This window comes from Phyllobates terribilis, unplaced genomic scaffold, assembly GCF_046119375.1.
Source record: "Phyllobates terribilis strain yellow unplaced genomic scaffold, ASM4611937v1 Scaffold_5__5_contigs__length_657084704, whole genome shotgun sequence".
Taxonomy (NCBI): Eukaryota; Metazoa; Chordata; class Amphibia; order Anura; family Dendrobatidae; genus Phyllobates; species Phyllobates terribilis.
In genome coordinates this window covers 189969580-189988634 of record NW_027362765.1, presented here as the reverse complement: position 1 = coordinate 189988634, position 19055 = coordinate 189969580, and the positions used below count along the sequence as shown (strand labels likewise).

Sequence of the window (19055 nt, the reverse complement as noted above, 5' to 3'; positions counted from 1 at the left end):
AGCCAGCAGGCGCGTTATCTGGGCGTTGTGTTTGACACCAATCTCTCCTTCACCTTCCATATACAATCTCTTGCCCGCTCTTGTCGCTTGCACCTGAAGAACATTTCTAGAATCCGCCCCTTTCTCACCTTGGAAACAACAAAAACCCTCACTGTTGCCCTGATCCACTCCCGCCTTGACTACTGTAACTCTCTATTAATTGCCCCCCCCCCCTCACTCGACTTTCCCCTCTCCAGTCCATCCTTAATGCTGCAGCCAGGGTCATCTATTTGGCTAACCGCTACTCGGACTCCTCCGCTCTGTGCCAGTCATTGCACTGGCTGCCCATGAATTATAGGATCCAATTTAAATTGCTTGTTCTCACCCACAAAGCTCTCCACAGTGTGGCACCCCCCTACATCTCTTCCCTCATTTCTGTTTATCGGCCTACCCGTTCTCTACGCTCCGCAAGTGACTTTCGACTAACATCCGCACTAATCCATACCTCCCACTCCCGGCTTCAAGACTTCTCCCGAGCTGCACCTATTCTTTGGAATACTCTACCCCAAGAAGTTAGGATGAACCACAACTTACACAGTTTTAGGCGCTCCCTAAAAACACACCAGTTTAGGGCGGCCTATCACCTTCCCTAATCGAAGTCCTTTTATCTTTTTATAGCACATCCCTTATTTCTCCAAATATAACTCTCCACCGAACCAAAAAGCACTACAGATACTGGCTGGTGATGAGCTCATGCAGCCTTTATCTATCCCTCATCCCCTCAAGATGGCTGGACCATCCTTGTAAATAAGCCACTGTACTTGGTGTCACCCCCACCTCATTGTAGATTGTAAGCTCTTACGAGCAGGGTCGTCAATATTTTTGCTGTAATTATTGTATTATCTTTAGCTATGTTACTTATGACTGTTGTATATGAACCTCTGAATTGTCAAGTGTTGCGGATTATGTTGGCACTATATAAATGAAGATTATTATTATATTATTATTATTAATAAAGTATCTGGCTGGTGAACCAGATTTTATAACCAACGAGTTGCCAAAGATGGTTCAGAGAAAGGAGTGTTGGCCCTTCTTATGCACCAGTTATAATAATGATGTCTTTCTACATGGCAGAAGGAATTGTAACCCCTTTAGGCCACATTCACACATTGAGTATTTGATGAGTTTTTTACCTCAGTATTTATAAGCCAAAACCAGGAGTGGAACAATCAGAAGAAAATTATAATAGAAACACTTCTGTATTTATCACCCACTCCTGGTTTTGGCTTACAAATACTGATGAAAAAAAAAAGACCAAATACTGAATGTATGAACATGGACTAAGGCACCAGGGCCCAAGTGCAATCGTTACCTCTGTACTCCTCTGTACACTTTTGCTTTTATTTAACCGCGCAGATAAATAAAAACTAATGTCACATTTGTTGCTATTTTTCATTACTAATTGAATATTTTATCCATCTATTACCCACCTGAAAATGACCTTGTGGTCTTCTATGTCCACCTTAACATTCTGGCTGTTCTCAATACAGAATTCCAGGAACACGTACTTTACTCGGTCATACCAAAGGACTTTAGCTGGTTGCCTTGAAAAAAATGTCCATGCAATATATTAGGAGTTTACAATTAAAACACTCATACGTTACTCTGACATTATTGTAGTGGAAAATATCAACACACGAGATCGGTAAAGGTAACCAAGAAGCCAGAAAGAAAGGATAACACAGGTGTAATATGGCATCGCTGCTGTCACATATGAAGCTGACTCGCCTTCACATGTGGACGGACTGCTATATATGACGTGATGTTGTGAAAACCACCTCTGTTTTTAGAAGAACATGGTGCTTTATGGAAAGTGCCCAAAAATTGGACTCAATTGTAGACTTGAAAAGTTGAGCAGAATGTGGAGAGGTGGACATGGCTTATGGAAGAGTACCATCTGGCATTCAGTATGCCCCATCCTTGCTCTCACGTCTGCCGATGGAGAACAATCAGGAGGCCCCCACACATTAGAGCAGGGGCAGGGGAGCGTATTCTCGGTATGAGTGCGATCTTGGACCAATGTTAGTGTATAGGGCCGTGCACATGTCCAATATTTTTCTCGGACGGCGTCTGTTCAAGGAAAAAATTGCTGCATGGCCAAGTTTGATCCAATATTTAGCTCACGCTCATGCAAGTTAATGAATGTGTGGAAAATGTACTACACTTGGATGACATTTGAGTCCAGTCCGATTTCTGCGCATTGACAGAATGGAGAAGACAGAGACATTTTTTTCTTCATCTTCTCCTCATCCGAGAGAATCGGATCGCACTATGCTCACACTGATCAGAGCGTCATTTGTATATCGGTCCGATTATCTTGGATGAAAATCTACGTCCGTCTCCCCCATGACCTTAGATTTATTGTGAATGTGTGGAATGTGCTGATGGTAATCTAATGGGTATGCAGGGTGGCCAAGAATTGAATGGCAAAACTGCACATAGTTTACCCCAAAACTGAATCTGAAGTAAAGGTAAAATACATGACTTATGGGTTGTGTATGTCACCTGTGCTTACCATGACATTATAGTATTTCGCAGTAAATCATGGGTGGTTTTTCCATGCCTTTTTCAGGCCCCATGAGTGAATCCAACCTAAAGCTTGCTAGGGTCACAATGTATTTGGGCATGTCAGGAACATCCCACAAAATGCATCCCCCGGGTGTAGGCATAGAGTTGGGTATCTGAGTGCAACTGACACACAAATCAGGAAAATGTATACCAGAAGGGCACTCCATGTGGATAATAATAGTCTATGATCAGCTCATTGCCCAACATATAAACTGAATGTACATAGTGCCAAATGCATCTATAACCTTATTCAGCCTTTGGCCACGGCCCCACTATCAGTATTTGGTCAGTATTTTTTCTCAGGAGTGGGAGACAAAACCAGGAGTGGGTGATAAATGTAGAATTGGTGACTTGTTTCTATTATACCTTTTCTGTGATTGTTCCTCATCTGGTTTTGGCTCCCACTCCTGAGAAAAAATACTGACCGAATACTGACCGAATACTGATAGTGGGGCCGTGGCCTTACCTATACGGTTGCATGCAGGAAAAACTGCTGAAGACTAGACATCCTGCCAAGTTTTTCTTTAGAGAGGTCTCTAAGATCGGTGGTAGGGGGTTCAATCCCATCGTGTGCATTTATGGCATATCCACAGGCTATGCTATAAATATGTAATGACAGCTGAATCTGTATCTGTTTTGAGCATGGGACCCTGTTGTGCACTGCTTTCAGCGGAGAGATGGTCAGAATTGCCATATAAATGAAAGGTAATTCCACCCACCTCTCTACTGACATTAAGGTCCTGTTCTTGAGATCTTCGTCCAATTAGTAGGATCCACATCTATTATACATTTATGGCACATTCAGTAGATAGGCCATAAATATAATAGATGGAATTCTTCCTATAAAGGGGTCATCCAGGACTTTAATATTGATGGCCATATTGATTTGAATAGGTGACGAATGTGCAGTACCTGGCTGTGCCACTATGCAGTTGATAGAGCTGTGCAGCTCCACAACTGAGCACAGGGAACAGCTGATTGGTGGGGTACCGGGTCTCGTACCTCCACCGATCAGACATTTATGACCTATCCTAAGGATAGACCATCAGTATTAAAGTCCTGGGCAATCCCTGTAAGGTTGTTGGGTCCATGCAGGTAAACCTGCAGCCCCTGAATTTTTGTTAGCAGTATGTCTCAGGCACGAAGCTTTGCCCCAGGTTTTCTTTGGCAGACTGATAAATTGGCTCACTGATAAAAGGGCATTTCTGAATGATTGGTTCCCATAATATGGACAATTTTCTTCATGTCTTTCTATTGCGTTATATGTACTTTTCTTGAAGTACAGTAAAGTCAGCTGTAATTATCACAAACTGTAATAATCCTTAGTATTGTAAAATCCTTTTGATCAGTAACCTGTCTACAGCCAAACCAAGCATAAGTAATCACTGTACCTACATTGTCCAATGCGGATAAGGCGGCCAGGAGCTAAGCCTGTGTAACTGAGTAAGGAGAAGCAGCAAGTCTTTGCTTTCCATCTTTGGATAATATGGGGACTTTTCAGCAAATCTCATTTTATAATATTTTTTGTCTCATCTAATATAGCTTTCATAAACCAGGCACAAAATTATTCCATGGCCAGAATGAGAAAAGTAATCGCCGAGGACATCACAGTGTTCATCGCTGCCCTCATGATGATGATGATGATCACAGGCTTCGTCCTTACCTCATGGTAGTCCTTTGAAATGCTCCTAAAAGATGGTTCAGCTCCTGTCGTAGATGAAGGACTGGCAGCACAGCTCTTGTGACCACAACCAAAAGTCCTACTATTTTTAGGAACAGCTGCTGGGTGTCTTATCTGCTCCCTCCCCCTTAGGAAACATTAGAATGGCCACTGGCTGTATTAGGAGGACTCTACAATCTTCTAGAGAGTTCCAGTAGTAATCTTACAGTCTGGAAATCACCCATGTAGGAAAGGGGCTTCACTACAATGACTAGGGAGCGGTATGTGGATATTGGCTTTATCTGAAATGTTCAAGAGATGACCTCGTTAGCCGGTACTATGTGACAATTAGGGCCCCATTCATCATTTGGCTTTATTTTTATTTTTTTTGTCTTGTGGTATTAATTGATGTTTTATGCTCCAAATTCTTCATTTTCATCTTTTACCTTTTTTACATCAAAAAATTGCATATTCCACTAAAAATGTGTGTAAAATTTACAGATGTATACATAAATCTGTCCAGGGGGTAGGACCGGAGTACATGTGCGCAAAAATTTTGACATTTTTTAAAAAGTCGCAATTGATAAATCAGATGAAAGATCGGGAAAACCCAAAACCCAACCCTGAATATAATAAATAACCCGGGAGAACACATATAAAGTAGACTTTAAAAAGGCACAACTTAAAAGAAGACTTAGGTGCAAATAAAACAGGCGATAAAAACAAATATTGGAAAAAAAAAGGTGCAAATGCAATAATAAATCTGGCCCTATATGTCTTATTTGGGCATTGAATAGGGCTTGTTCACACTCTGCATTTTTGCTGTGTGGTTTTTTTTTTCCATGCGGTTTTGCCACAGAAAAAATGTAGCGTTTTACAGTATCAGCAAAGAGAATGAGATTTCTGAAACCTCAGCCACATACTGCCTGTTTTTTCTTGCATATATGAACCACCAAAGTGCTTTTTTCACACCTGCACAATGTCAATACTTTGTGTTTTTTAATTGTTTTTCACTCATTCAAATGAATATGAAAAAAAAACACAGAAAAAGCACCTATTTTAAGGATCGTTTTTCTTACCAAGAATCAGATTTTTGCCAGAGAAAAATCTGCAGCAAATACTCAACGTGTGCATATCTAAAGGTTCATTTGCTCCTTTTTGTTGAGAAGAGATTTATCAAAAGTCATAGGAAAGCGACAAGAAGTTGTTCATAGCAGCCAGGATGGTCGGTTACAGCTCCTGTTCTTTAAAGAGTTTATGACAAACTTAATAAAGAGCAACAAGTAGCTAATATTCAACACTAGGTGGCAGCATATAAAAGAAGAGAGCTCGTGCATTTCAAAAAGCGTACAAAAAGTTGTATTCCATAACCTTTATTACTTCTTTGGAAATTCTTCTGTTATTTTTTTTAGGTTTTGTTTTTACGGTATTCACTGTGCAGTATGATTGACATTTGAGGTTTTTTATATATATATATATTTGTCTACATTTGAACCTTTTGGAGGAGTGTGAAGGCTTTTTTTTTTTGAGGGGCGACTTGTAATTCTCTTTGGTGATACTTTGGGGAACATAAGATTTGTTGATCACTTTTTATTGTGTTTTTTTTGTTGAATTAGAATTAACAAAAACAGAAATGCTGGCAATTTTTTTCTTTATTGTTATGGAATTCACTGTGTGCCGTAAATATTGTGATCATTTTATTATAAGACTCATTACAAATGTGACGGTAAATATTTTAGTTTTTTTTACATTGTTCATGCTTTCTATGAAAATATAAAACTCACGTTTTTTTTTACTTGGAATTCTTTATTCTAAAGTAGGGACATGCAATTTTATGATCATTTATATAATGCACTGCAATACTTCTGAATTGCAAGATGCAATGTCTGTTACTATAAGGCCATGGCCCCACTATCAGTATTCGGTCAGTATTATTTCTCAGGAGTGGAAGCCAAAACCAGGTGAGGAACAATCAGAGAAAAGGTATAATAGAAACAAGTCCCCAATTCTGCATTTATCACCCACTCCTGGTTTTGGCTCCCACTCCTGAGAAAAAATACTGACTGAATACTGATAGAGGGGCCGTGGCCTAAATCTGGCAACCTTTTGCTCCTAGGCAGGGTATAACAGGCTTCTGTACATGGCAGGCCAGAAAACCACTGTTAGGCTATGTGCCCACGATGCGGAAATGCTCCGGATTTTTCCTGAGCGTTTCCGCATCTACCTGGCAGAAAAAACGCATGCGGATTGTACATGTGGATTGTACATGTGTTTTTCCTGCCAGGGACATGCGGATGTGAAGCGTTCTTCACTTGCATTTCCGCATGCGGGTTGACGAGCGCTTTCCAAGCGATTTTAGCATCACTTGGAAAGTGCTTGACAACTTGGTCACACTATATAAATCCATGCAACCGGCATGTATTTATATCGTGTGACCGTAAAAGAATAGTAAAAAATAAATATTATACTTACCTTCTGATGGCCCCCGGTGTCTTTATTCGATGCATCTCGGCTTGCCGGCAGCTCACGGTACACTAAAGGACCTGCCGACGTCAGCGGTCGCGTGACCCGTCACATGACTAAATGACGTCAGCGCAGGTCCTTGAGTCCACCGCGATCTGCCGGCAAGCGGAAACAAGGACACCGGGGGCTATTAGAAGGTAAGTATAATGTTTTATTTTTTATTTTATTCTTTTTTTTTACAGGTTCTATGGTACCCGGGTCCGGAGGAGGGTCTCCTCTTCTCCAGACCCGAGTACCATCCGCACATTGAAACGCATGTAATCCGCATGTACAGATGCAATGATGCGGATTCCATGCGTTCCAATGCAAGTCAATGGCGGTGAAAACGCCGCGCTTCCGCAAAATAATTGGTTGTGCTGCGGATTTTTCCGCAATGATAATCCGCAGCAGAAATTTCCGCAGCATGTGGACAGCACATGCGGATTATCATTGGGAAACATGACAGACAATTTAACAAGCGATTTTAATGTGTTTTCGCAGCGGAAATGCAGCCGTAAAACACATTAAATCCGCACTGTGGCTTACACATACTGTAGCACTTGGTGTCCGTTTCAGTTGGGTCTGCTAAAATGCCGAGTAAACAATAACCTAAAGAGATGAACTGCAATATAAATTCTAGGCGCATGTTCACACTGGCCACTAAACAGACAAAACCCAAGCTAAAAACATAATAAGCAAATACCCTGCAGTAAATAAATAAATAAATAGCAATAGTTCATTAAAATAATATAGGATACTTAGTTAACATAATTTTGATTAAAAAAAACATAAAAGCCATCACACCACGTCATGAGGACCTTATTCGGGATGGTCCTAACCTCCTGTATTAAAACCTTACCATTTGTCAAGTGACGTACATGTGAATAAGGGCTGAGAAGGACTGAGACCCAGCTAATAGACACCCAGCTATGGGAAACTGCATGAGTTAGAACCCTCCTGTTTGTTTTTTCCATGTTGTGTTTTGCGGTCTTGTGACCACTTCAGTGTTTGACTGTTTCTCTATGTAGGTGCTTCTGTGCCTTTCTCTGTCACGCTTCTACCAAGCATTTTTTAAGCGTTTCTGCAGCGTTTTTGCCGCTGCAGAAACGCTTAAAAAACGCATCGTGGGCACACAGCCTTAGGGTACATGCACTTGGTGCCTGTAAGACGCCGATTTACATTGCTCTTATTATAGACAGATGCTTTAGAACATGCTGACTGTGTGTTCCTTGAAGTCGTCTTTTCTGACGTCTTTCTGGACATCTTTTGCTCCTCCAAAGCTGCCAGAAGAATGGACAGGTCACTTCTTTTAGCCATTTCACAGCTTTCAAAGAATAAAGCGGAGAAGTGACAAAAGACGGAACATATCCACAGCAAGTCGTTTTGGCATGGCTGTGCATATGTTCATTCTTTTTTACATTTTGTTTAACGCTTTTCAGGCAGAATCTGACTGCGAAAGACATCTTGTGCACATACCCTTAGTCCTCCTGCTGCCATATTAACTCATCAGCACAATAGTGGGCAGAAGAAGCCCACTCCAGCTGTTTAATAACTTAAATGCCATGGTCAGCAATGACGGGGGTTACATAATTGAAATCATAGTTATCTCCAATCCTGGCAGCTACATTTGGGTGCACCGCCTTGCAAAAACTACATTGTTCCCTAACAACAAACTATTAGGCCATGGTGCCACATAGCGGAAATGCTGTGGGTTTTTTCTACGGAATTTTTTTTTTTTTTTAAATACAGAAAATCTGATGCATTTAACATTTCAAGTAATGTGGATATGATGTCATGAAAACTTAAGCCCACTATGCAGTTAAAGATACTGTTGAACTGTGTGTTTTTGGTGCATTTTTTTTTCTCTATAGACATCTATGAGGAACCTGAAAAAAGCATGTAAAAAATGCGTTGGATGGTGTAGTTAAAGAGGTTGTCCACTACCCTGAACCAGTTATTAATTTTTACATAAATGTTTAAAGAGTGTTTTAATTTTTATTCCATAAATCAATAGTACACATGAAAGTAAGTAACTTTGTAATATATCTTAGAGAGATCTGCTTCTTTCTCCTCCTGGACTGATCATTCATTCTCAAGATTCTCAATTTTTACAGATAAAATCTGTTTTCAGTGACGACAGAATGTTACATTACTGATCTAAGAGATGGCAGTTGGTACTGATGACATTCTATGATGAGTTGAGATATAAATCCGTGCATGTGCCGCCTCTGGCAGCCATTATCCTGAAGCCTACTACCAGGAAATCAATGTACAGAGCAGAAACGCCACTCACCGCCGACATTTTCTTGAAGCCCAGGGCCCGAAGTATCGCACCACTGGGACACCCCTCCTCTCAGCCCAGAGCCCGCAGCATTGCCCCACTCCTAAAGCCCAGCTCCACCGCCTCCCCACTAATCTTAATTCGCACTATAAGACGGAACCCCATTTTAACATTACAACATTTTTTCCTCTATTTTCCACCCCCAAATTTTAGGTGAGTCTTATGGTCCGGTGCGTCTTATAGTCCAAAAAATACAGTACCTCATAGGAAAATAATGGTTGTATCACAAATCAAATGACAATAATAATGTTGCTAAATAGAACAAAATATAACTAGCGTACTAAGGTGAGAGATAGTAAGTAAATTGCCCTCACCATGTGTGTTATAAAAGTTCAACATGTGTCCATTAAAGCATCACTCCAGCATTTTTTTTTCAGCGTTGGAGTGGCGTTTTAATGTAAGCCCCCTGCCCCCGGACATACACTCACCCTCCGGCGTCTTCACCGTTTTTTGGCACCGCTCCTGTCCCGTGGCGCCTTCTTGTGAGGGCAGCTTCAGACTGGCTGGAAGTCAGAAGCTACGTTGCACGCTCTCAATGCAAGTCTATGAGAGCCAGAACGAGGCCAGAATGAGGCCCTCATAGACACAGGCTTGGACTGGCCCATAGGGGGAACAGAGGAATCCCCTGGTGGGCCCCCAACCTCACTGTATGGGCAGTACTTGGCATAATTCACTCGTTACAGAATAAAACAGCATATCATCATTCAGTTACCAAAATACCCAGTTTATTATTATATTGAGGTATAGGTAAATTTGTGAAGAAGGGTAGTGTAATATTTTCATGCAAGTGAAAAGTCGGGCCCCCAAAATCTGACACTGCACCCTACTGTAAACATACAGATAGGAGTGAGCTGGGTCTGCAGGGAGAGCTGTCAGCATTCACAGATACCTATGATATTTTTTGGCAAAATCGCTCAGCCCTAGACTATGGGGGCCATCATACTGAGTAAGGGAATGTGGGGGGCCATCATACTGATTGGGAAGTGGGCTCATACTGAATGGGAGCATCATACTGTGGGAGAGGGTCACTTTATGGGCATCATGCTGAAGGGGGGTTTATATTGTTGGGGGCACTGTAGAATCATACTGTACGTACGTGGGGGTCTGTGGGGTAAAATTGTTGGGGGGATTCATTATGGGGATATCATACTCTGTGTTTTTTGTTGGGGCAGTTTTGGAAGCATCATGCTTTATAATCGCAATGAAGGGGGTATCATGGGTGAGAATACTAAGGGGCTTCAATAGGGGCATAATTACAGTGTAGGTGTCACAATACACGTCCCCCTGCCTTTTTATAAAAGTTGGGAGATATGACCCGGCCTTGGCTGCCACATATTTTTTTGGGGGGAGGATGGGTGTTCAGGGCCTACAAGAACAGTTGATATCTTCCAAAGGATGATGATTTAACCTGCATCTCAATGCATGTGCGCGAAACATCACCCAGCTTGATGCCCAATGGCCACACGATTTGGTCTGTGCATGAATAGATACTGCAAGATCTTATTTCTTTATACAATGTACAAAGTGGATCAGTGAGATCTTTACATGGTGGTGTAGCACCCTGAGGATTCGGCTGCTACAGGGGTATTACACCTCAAGCCAGAGGTGTGGTATTCCACTCCCGGGTAAGGATGGAGTGTGGAACTGAGCTCAGTAGGCTGCATGCACTACACACATCCCATTTCCGGGGGACAGACCAATGGTACTCCCACTAGAGAAACGTGCAGGTACGACAGTGTCTGTCCCTGGCTGGAGTGGGAGGGGGGTGGAACATCCCAGTAGTGTCGGGGCAGATAGGGGGAGCAGTCTGGGTAAAGCTAGGAGCTCATTGGGTGCTGGTCACCTGAGCTCACACATAGAGGGAGTATATAAGGTGGGAACCATCTTAGATCAGGGTCTTTGTAGAGGTTTGGTCAGTCAGTCAGAGGAAGAGAGCAGAGGAGAAGAGCAGCTCCAAGGCCCAGAGAGAGAGAGGAGAAAGAAGGACCCAGAGGGGGAGAAGAGAGAACTCCAAGAACCCAGGATTAGATCAGCGGGTGAAGAGTTGGCACAAGGGTACCGGATCCCAAGCTGGTGGAGGGCATTAATCCTTAGCCAGAGACCGGAGGTCGTGGGCAGGATCTGCCACGACCACCCACTAAATCCACCCGGAAGGCAGACCAGGAATAGGGTCAGGGAACCCAGAGACAAGGGTTTACCAACAAGAGGCCCGAGGGAGCCGGACTTAGGTGGATCCCTGGTGGGGAAGGCCAGAGAGAAGGAACGTCAGAAAGGGAGCTCAGGATCACGCTCCAGAATTACTTGGGAGTTGGCCGAGTCCAGGACCTGGTGGACGCAGCACGGCTCGGGCGGTCACTCAAGGCCGGAGTGACCAGAACAACAGCAGTAAGTAAAGACCCTGAACTGCACAGCCCGACTCTGAGTCTCATTACCATCCTCCCTGCACCTCCACAACCACCATCCTCTACACCTGACCCCCTGAGGCTATACCCCTCCCGTTGGGGGTTATACTATCTGAGCTGCACACACATCACCAGCCTCAGCGGACCCTGCTGCAGCGGCGGCCGTATTGACCGCAATTCAACGGGTGGCGTAGTCGACATAAAAGAACATCTAGTAACATCTGTAGGACTGCCACACACTGAGCTTGACACCCTGGGCACGGACCGGGTCACCGCCACTCGGAGACTACAACCCCCATCTGATCCGGCTCCGGGTATCCCCCAAACAACACTGGCCCAGGGGGCGCGTCAACTTTGGCGTAGTCGGCAGGATTTCGTGCCCACAACCACCGGGTACTGCGTGCCTGAAGAAAAGTTCATATTTACCGTAAAAAGAAGTCTCCCGCCAATTCCGGAGGGTCCCCGCCATCGGACGCCATCTCGGATCGTTTCCCGCCGGTTGTCCGCCATTTGCAGCTTTTTCCCGCCATCCATGGAGTTTCCCGCCACTGGGAGACGATTCCCGCCATTTCCAAAGATTTCCTGCCTTGGAAGAGCGGACACCATTATGGGCGTGCCAGAGGGTGGCAAGAGGCCACCTCCCATCGTGGGCCAGGTCGAGGAATGGCGCCAAAAGCGGAAACCGCGCCCACCAACAGAGACTGTGATGCTGGAAGTGTCCATCAGCGTGAGAGAACTGCCCCTGGAACTGAAGTTGCCCCGGGACCACCCTCAATGTGGGCGGAGACAGAACAAGAGAACGAAGATGGGTGTCGCCTGGAGCAGTCTGGAGAGAGCGCACCCGGAGACAAGAAGTCTGGAGAGGAGTCCAGAGAAAGCCTACCCGGAGATGGAGGGAGAGTCAGGCAGCACCGACCCAGTGGTCTGGAGCCTGCTACAAGCCACAACCCCACTAGGCCTAGTGGAGGTCCTGGCACAGCTCCCCCGAGACCGGTAGTGTGCACAGACTGCGCTGGAGGGCCTCGCACGGAGGATGGCCCGGGTGCAGCGAGAGACGTTGGCGGAGTGGAGCCGAGAGATGGCCCAGCAGACCGAAACCCGACAGCGGAGCACGCCACCCGAGACGAGGAGACAGACCGCCTCTGAGGATGGTGCAGGAGGACTGAAGGCCGGCGACGGTGCCGAGAAGGGAGCTGAACGGACGGAGGCAGGTAAAGGGGACGTCTCTACCCCGAGCCGGGAAACCGCGTGCCTGCCCCAGCTCCCCGTCACAGAGCCCGAAGTTCCCCCTGCCGTGCCCGTCGCTGCATCGTCACCGCCGCCGACTAGGCCTCAACCGGAAACCGCGGCCGCGACCCCTGTGACGTCACACGCCTCGATCTCGAGCGTGGCCAAGCAGGAAATACCATCAGCCTGGTCGCAAGGCCTAGTACCCCCGGGCGCCGCTATTCCAACAGCGCCCCCTACCTCCGCGGAGCCACCGGCCTGGTCGCAGGGCCGAGTAACCCAGGGCGCCGCCGTTCTTACGGTGCCCTTTGCCTTTAGGGTGCCCCAAGCCTGGTCGCAAGGCCTGGTCAACCCGGGCGCCGCTACCATCAACGCGCCCTCAACATCTCGAGTGCCGCACCTGGGTGAAAATCTATTCGCCCAGCATACGTGCCCGGATGGGCAGCCCTTTGTATGGCCCCAGGAGTACATTCAGCTGGAACTCCAGAGAGCAAGGCCCATGTGCGAGCCCCTGATTCCGGCTCCGAAGCCCGTCAGGAGGACCCAGCTCCCGCTAGAGGAGGCACAGTTTGAGTGGGACCCCACCGGAGGAGACCTCATGGGGTTCACTCAGGAGACTCGGGCGGCCGCAGCGGAGCGTGCAGAGTGCTGCCGCCAGCAGCTCGAGGTCTTCGAGAAGGAGCGGAGAGAGAGGCGGGTCCGGGAACAGCAAGCACAGATAAGGAGCGCGGAGCAGAAGAGCCGGACCAGGAGGAACCCCCGTGCAGCTCATGGTCCCCGTACCACCGGGACTGTGATAAAATTCAACCTGCAGCATGGGTGGGGCTTCATTAGAGACCATCATACCCCCGGCGACGTCTTTGTGACCCGCAGAGACGTAGAAAGCCATCTGCCGGAGGGACACAGAGGTCGTGACCTTTACCTGGGTGATGAGGTCACCTTCACCCGGCACAAGTGTGCCAAAGGACCCTACGCCCTCCATGTGCATCGCCTGACGGAGGAGGAGCTGCGGTGTGAGGAGGAGCAAGAGGACCCGGACGGGTCTGAAACTGAAACCAACCAACAAGAAGGAGCAGGAGGACGCCGTCGTTGAAGTACGGTAGAGAGAGACTGTATAAAGTTGCCCGTCGGGGTACCAAGAACTGTTGCTGATTTAAATATGTCCCCGTTGGGACAAGAGTGAACTGTTAACCCGTGTGTCCCTATTCCCATTACCTGGCCGAGGACTGAGAGCGGCCATACCTCCCCTTGTATATAGTTGCGCTTCCTAAGGCGCCCCTACCGGTTTTATAAGGAAACCGTTTTTCTTCAAGAGACTGTCGCACTTTACCCGGTCACAAGTTGCACCGTGACCGGAGGAATCAGAGACAGGAATGTTTACAAGAATGTTATTTATGAAAACGTTTTATTGCTGATATATATATGATGTTTTATATGTTTATATGTTTATGTTTATGAAAAAAAAAAAATTTGTATGTCTTGGATGTTTTTATATCTAACAGCCCGAGGACGTGCTGTGATTTACCAGGGGGGAATGTAGCACCCTGAGGATTCGGCTGCTACAGGGGTATTACACCTCAAGCCAGAGGTGTGGTATTCCACTCCCGGGTAAGGATGGAGTGTGGAACTGAGCTCAGTAGGCTGCATGCACTACACACATCCCATTTCCGGGGGACAGACCAATGGTACTCCCACTAGAGAAATGTGCAGGTACGACAGTGTCTGTCCCTGGCTGGAGTGGGAGGGGGATGGAACATCCCAGTAGTGTAGGGGCAGATAGGGGGAGCAGTCTGGGTAAAGCTAGGAGCTCATTGGGTGCTGGTCACCTGAGCTCACACATAGAGGGAGTATATAAGGTGGGAACCATCTTAGATCAGGGTCTTTGTAGAGGTTTGGTCAGTCAGTCAGAGGAAGAGAGCAGAGGAGAAGAGCAGCTCCAAGGCCCAGAGAGAGAGAGGAGAAAGAAGGACCCAGAGGGGGAGAAGAGAGAACTCCAAGAACCCAGGATTAGATCAGCGGGTGAAGAGTTGGCACAAGGGTACCGGATCCCAAGCTGGTGGAGGGCATTAATCCTTAGCCAGAGACCGGAGGTCGTGGGCAGGATCTGCCACGACCACCCACTAAATCCACCCGGAAGGCAGACCAGGAATAGGGTCAGGGAACCCAGAGACAAGGGTTTACCAACAAGAGGCCCGAGGGAGCCGGACTTAGGTGGATCCCTGGTGGGGAAGGCCAGAGAGAAGGAACGTCAGAAAGGGAGCTCAGGATCACGCTCCAGAATTACTTGGGAGTTGGCCGAGTCCAGGACCTGGTGGACGCAGCACGGCTCGGGCGGTCACTCAAGGCCGGAGTGACCAGCACAACAGCAGTAAGTAAAGACCCTGAACTGCACAGCCCGACTCTGAGTCTCATTACCATCCTCCCTGCACCTCCACAACCACCATCCTCTACACCTGACCCCCTGAGGCTATACCCCTCCCGTTGGGGGTTATACTATCTGAGCTGCACACACATCACCAGCCTCAGCGGACCCTGCTGCAGCGGCGGCCGTATTGACCGCAATTCAACGGGTGGCGTAGTCGACATAAAAGAACATCTAGTAACATCTGTAGGACTGCCACACACTGAGCTTGACACCCTGGGCACGGACCGGGTCACCGCCACTCGGAGACTACAACCCCCATCTGATCCGGCTCCGGGTATCCCCCAAACAACACTGGCCCAGGGGGCGCGTCAGTGGGGCCTCAGAAAACCTTGTGGATATTTGCTAACACAATATGGTCACTTATTTTTCCGTGCTTCTGGTATTTTTTTAGCGTGAGAAATGATTTTATCGTTGACATGAAATTCTCAGTTTTCCATTCATCACCTGTCTGTTCAATGACAAAAGGATGGAAATCTACTTAGTGCTGATTGACAGAGGCTGCACTGGTGTAATGGAACAGAATAAGAAGCCGGGGGAGGGGTGTGGAAATACAAAGCAATAATCATCCTACAACAGAGCAAATAGAGGCGCAGACTACACCACCCGCTCCAAGGAACATGTAAAAAAAAGCTGTATCTTAATGAAGACCCATCTAGTTCCCTATTATGTTAACTTCTGGATGCTAATTAGTTAAAAAGTGGGGTAACCTTGTAAATTCATCACATTCATTCACAAATCCAATGGCTTCAGAGCTCAAATCTCCCATAATTCTATGCTGGCTCAATATCTGGTGATTTGCATTCTGGAAATTGGAAGAGTTAGGCGGCTCATCCATGGTTCATGGTCCGAGGACGAGTTGTGATGCGTGGACCGGCCCTGGGTCTCCTGATCTGAGTATAAGGCCACGGCCCAACTATCAGTATTTGGTCAGTATTCGGTCAGTATTTGTTCTCAGGAGTGGGAGACAAAACCAGGTGAGGAACAATCAGAGAAAAGGTATAATAAATGCAGAATTGGTGACTTGTTTCTATTATACCTTTTCTCTGATTGGTCTTCACCTGTTTTGGCTCCTGCTCCTGAGAAAAAATACTGACCGAATACTGATAGTGGGGCTGTGGCTTTAGCTGTCGAATTCGGGACAGGAGACCTGCGGCTGGTCCATGCATTGTAGTCCATACACGGATCTGTGATACCAGCCTGAGCTGCCGCCCAGCAGCAATAAGGGTAAGGCTAGACAGCGCAGTTATGATGTGATCATAACATGATCGAAGCGGTCAAAAACCGTGTGCGATTGACTACATGTAGCTTCTGCATAAACATGCTTAGTGCATTTTTTGATCTCATGTTGTTTAGCAGCATTTTAAAGTTCACCCTGCATGTAAATTAATGTGCAGATAATATCCACGGCGTGTAAATCCACAGGTAATGGGCTACTTGTGCATTCAGCCTAAGGTATAATTCAGACAATGATTTTTCACGTACAAGTTTTGTGACGCAACAGCGACCTCAGCAGCGATCTCGATACGTTTGACACGTAGCAGCGTCCAGGCCCCTGCTGTGAGATCGCTGGTCGTGTCGAAATGGCATGGACCATTTTTTGATCATTGAGGCCCCGCTGGGTAGCATGCATCGGTGTGTTTGACACCTTACCAATGACCTCGTTGGCGACGCAGAACTGAGAAGTCGTCCCTCATCGAGGTCTGAATCGTCAGAGTAGCTGCTATGTGGCAGGGACCCAATGACCGCCGACATCGTTATACAGATCGTTACGGGTCGCCGTATCGTTGCTGCGTCGTTGGGAAGATCTGACTGTTTGACATCTCACCAGCGACCACACAGCGATGCAGCAACGATCCCTGACAGGTCGTATCGTTGTTGGGATCGCTGTAGCGTCGCTAAGTGTGACGGTACCTTAAGTGTAAAACGATCATTAGAAAGATCTCTGTACTGTCCCCTGATATACATCTACATTGTAATAAGATCAATGCCCACTATGCGTTTTTTAAGCGTTTCCGCAGCAGCAATTCCGCTGCAGAAACGCTTAAAAAACGCATGGTAGAAGGCCTGCCATGTTCCCCAATGATAATCCGCATGTGCTGTGCACATGCTGCGGAAATTTCCGCTGCGGATTATCATTGCGGAAAAATCGGCAGCACTACCAATTATTTTGCAGAAGCGCTGCGTTTTCGCCGCCATTGACTTGCATTGGAACTCATGGATTACGCATCACTGCATCTGTAAATGCAGAATCCAAGCTTTTCAATGTGCGGATGGTACCTGGGTGTGGAGGACAGGAGACTCTCTTCCGGACCTGGGTACCATAGAATCTGTAAAAAAAAGAATAAAATAAAAAATAAATATTATACTTACCTTCTGATGGCCCCCAGTGTCCTTGTCTCGGCTTGCCGGCAGATCGCGGTGGACTGAAGGACCTGCGCTGATGTCGTAGTCGTGACGGCATGTCCTTCAGTGTACCGCGAGCTGCCGGCAAGCCAGGACGGAGCGAATAAAGACTGCGGGGGCCATCGGAAGGTAAGTATAGATTTTTAAAAAATATTTTTTTACCATTCTTTAAGGTCACAGCATATAAATCCATGCCGGTTGCATAGATTTATATAGTGTGACCAAGTTATCGAGCACTTTCCAAGTGATGCTAAAATCGCTTGGAAAGCGCTTGTCAACCCGCATGCGGAAATGCATGTGGAGAACGCTTCACATCCGCATGTTCCTGGCAGGAAAAATGCATGTACAATCCGCATGTACAATCCGCATGTGCAATCCGCATGTGCAATCCGCATGTGCAATCCGCATGTACAATCCGCATGTGCAATCCGCATGTGCAATCCGCATGTACAATCCGCATGTGCAATCCGCATGTGCAATCCGCATGTGCAATCCGCATGTGCAATCCGCATGTGCAATCCGCATGTGCAATCCGCATGTACAATCCGCATGCGTTTTTTCTGCCAGGGAGATGCAGAAACGCTCAGGAAAAAATCCAGAGCATTTCTGCATCGTGGGCACATAGTCTAAGCCTTTGTTTTTGTAAACTAAATAACACCAAATTTGATAACTTTTCTTGGTATTGTCAGAGTGAAGGATTGAAGAAATAATTAATTGTGACTCCGAAGAAGCCGTTGTGAATATCTCATGTCCTTGCATATCAGTAGTAGTATCAGGAAAAATCTATAATTTGTCAGCAAGTCATTCATTTAATTGTCAACCATTCTTCTCCATTCCAGGCAAAAGCCAACCCTACCTGTTATTTGGACTGGCAATGTTCTGCAGCCATGTTACTTATCTTTAGTTATCTCTTCCCAAAAGAAGGAAGCAGTAAAGAGGGGCCAACCTCATATTAAAGGGCTATTCCCAAAACAACAAGTTAACCCCTATCTATTGGATCAGGGATTCCTTGCTAATTGCAGGGAGTCTGACCACTGGAACCCTCAGTGATACCAAAAACGGTGCTCTGGAACCACAAAAACGAGGCCCTGCAATCCTCCAATGGAGCGGAGATGCGCATGATCATTCAATATGTATAGGACTACCGGAGTAAAGCGCTCGGAATATTCCAGGAGTCCCAAACACAATGAATGGAGCAGAGATGCGCATGCTTGTTTATTCAACATCTATAGAACTAGAGGAGTACAGCATTTGGAATATTCCAGCAGTCCCACAGATAATGAATGGAGCAGAGATGCGCATGCTTGATCATTCAATATCTATAGGACTGCCGGACTAAAGCGCTCGGAATATTCCAGCAGTCCCATAGACAATGACTGGAGCAGAGATGCGCATGCTTGATCATTCAACATCTATAGGACTGGATGAATACAGCGCTCGGAATATTCCAGCAGTCCCATTCACGATGAATGGAGCTGAGATGCTCAT

At 46.3% G+C, this 19055-nt stretch overlaps 1 protein-coding gene across 2 annotated transcripts in view; it reads right to left on the bottom strand.

Moving 5' to 3' along the window:
* LOC141272677 (alanyl-tRNA editing protein Aarsd1-B-like) overlaps nt 1-4372 on the bottom strand; it is a 65183-nt gene extending 60811 nt beyond the window's left edge. For both annotated transcript variants that reach the window (XM_073683636.1, XM_073683635.1), the window contains exons 1-2: nt 4271-4372; nt 1470-1583 (exon numbers count right to left, since the gene is read on the bottom strand). In XM_073683636.1, the coding sequence (XP_073539737.1) occupies nt 1470-1583; nt 4271-4275 (119 nt within the window). In that variant the 5' untranslated portion in view covers nt 4276-4372. The remainder of the gene's footprint in view (nt 1-1469; nt 1584-4270) is intronic.
* Between the last annotated feature and the right edge of the window lie 14683 nt (nt 4373-19055).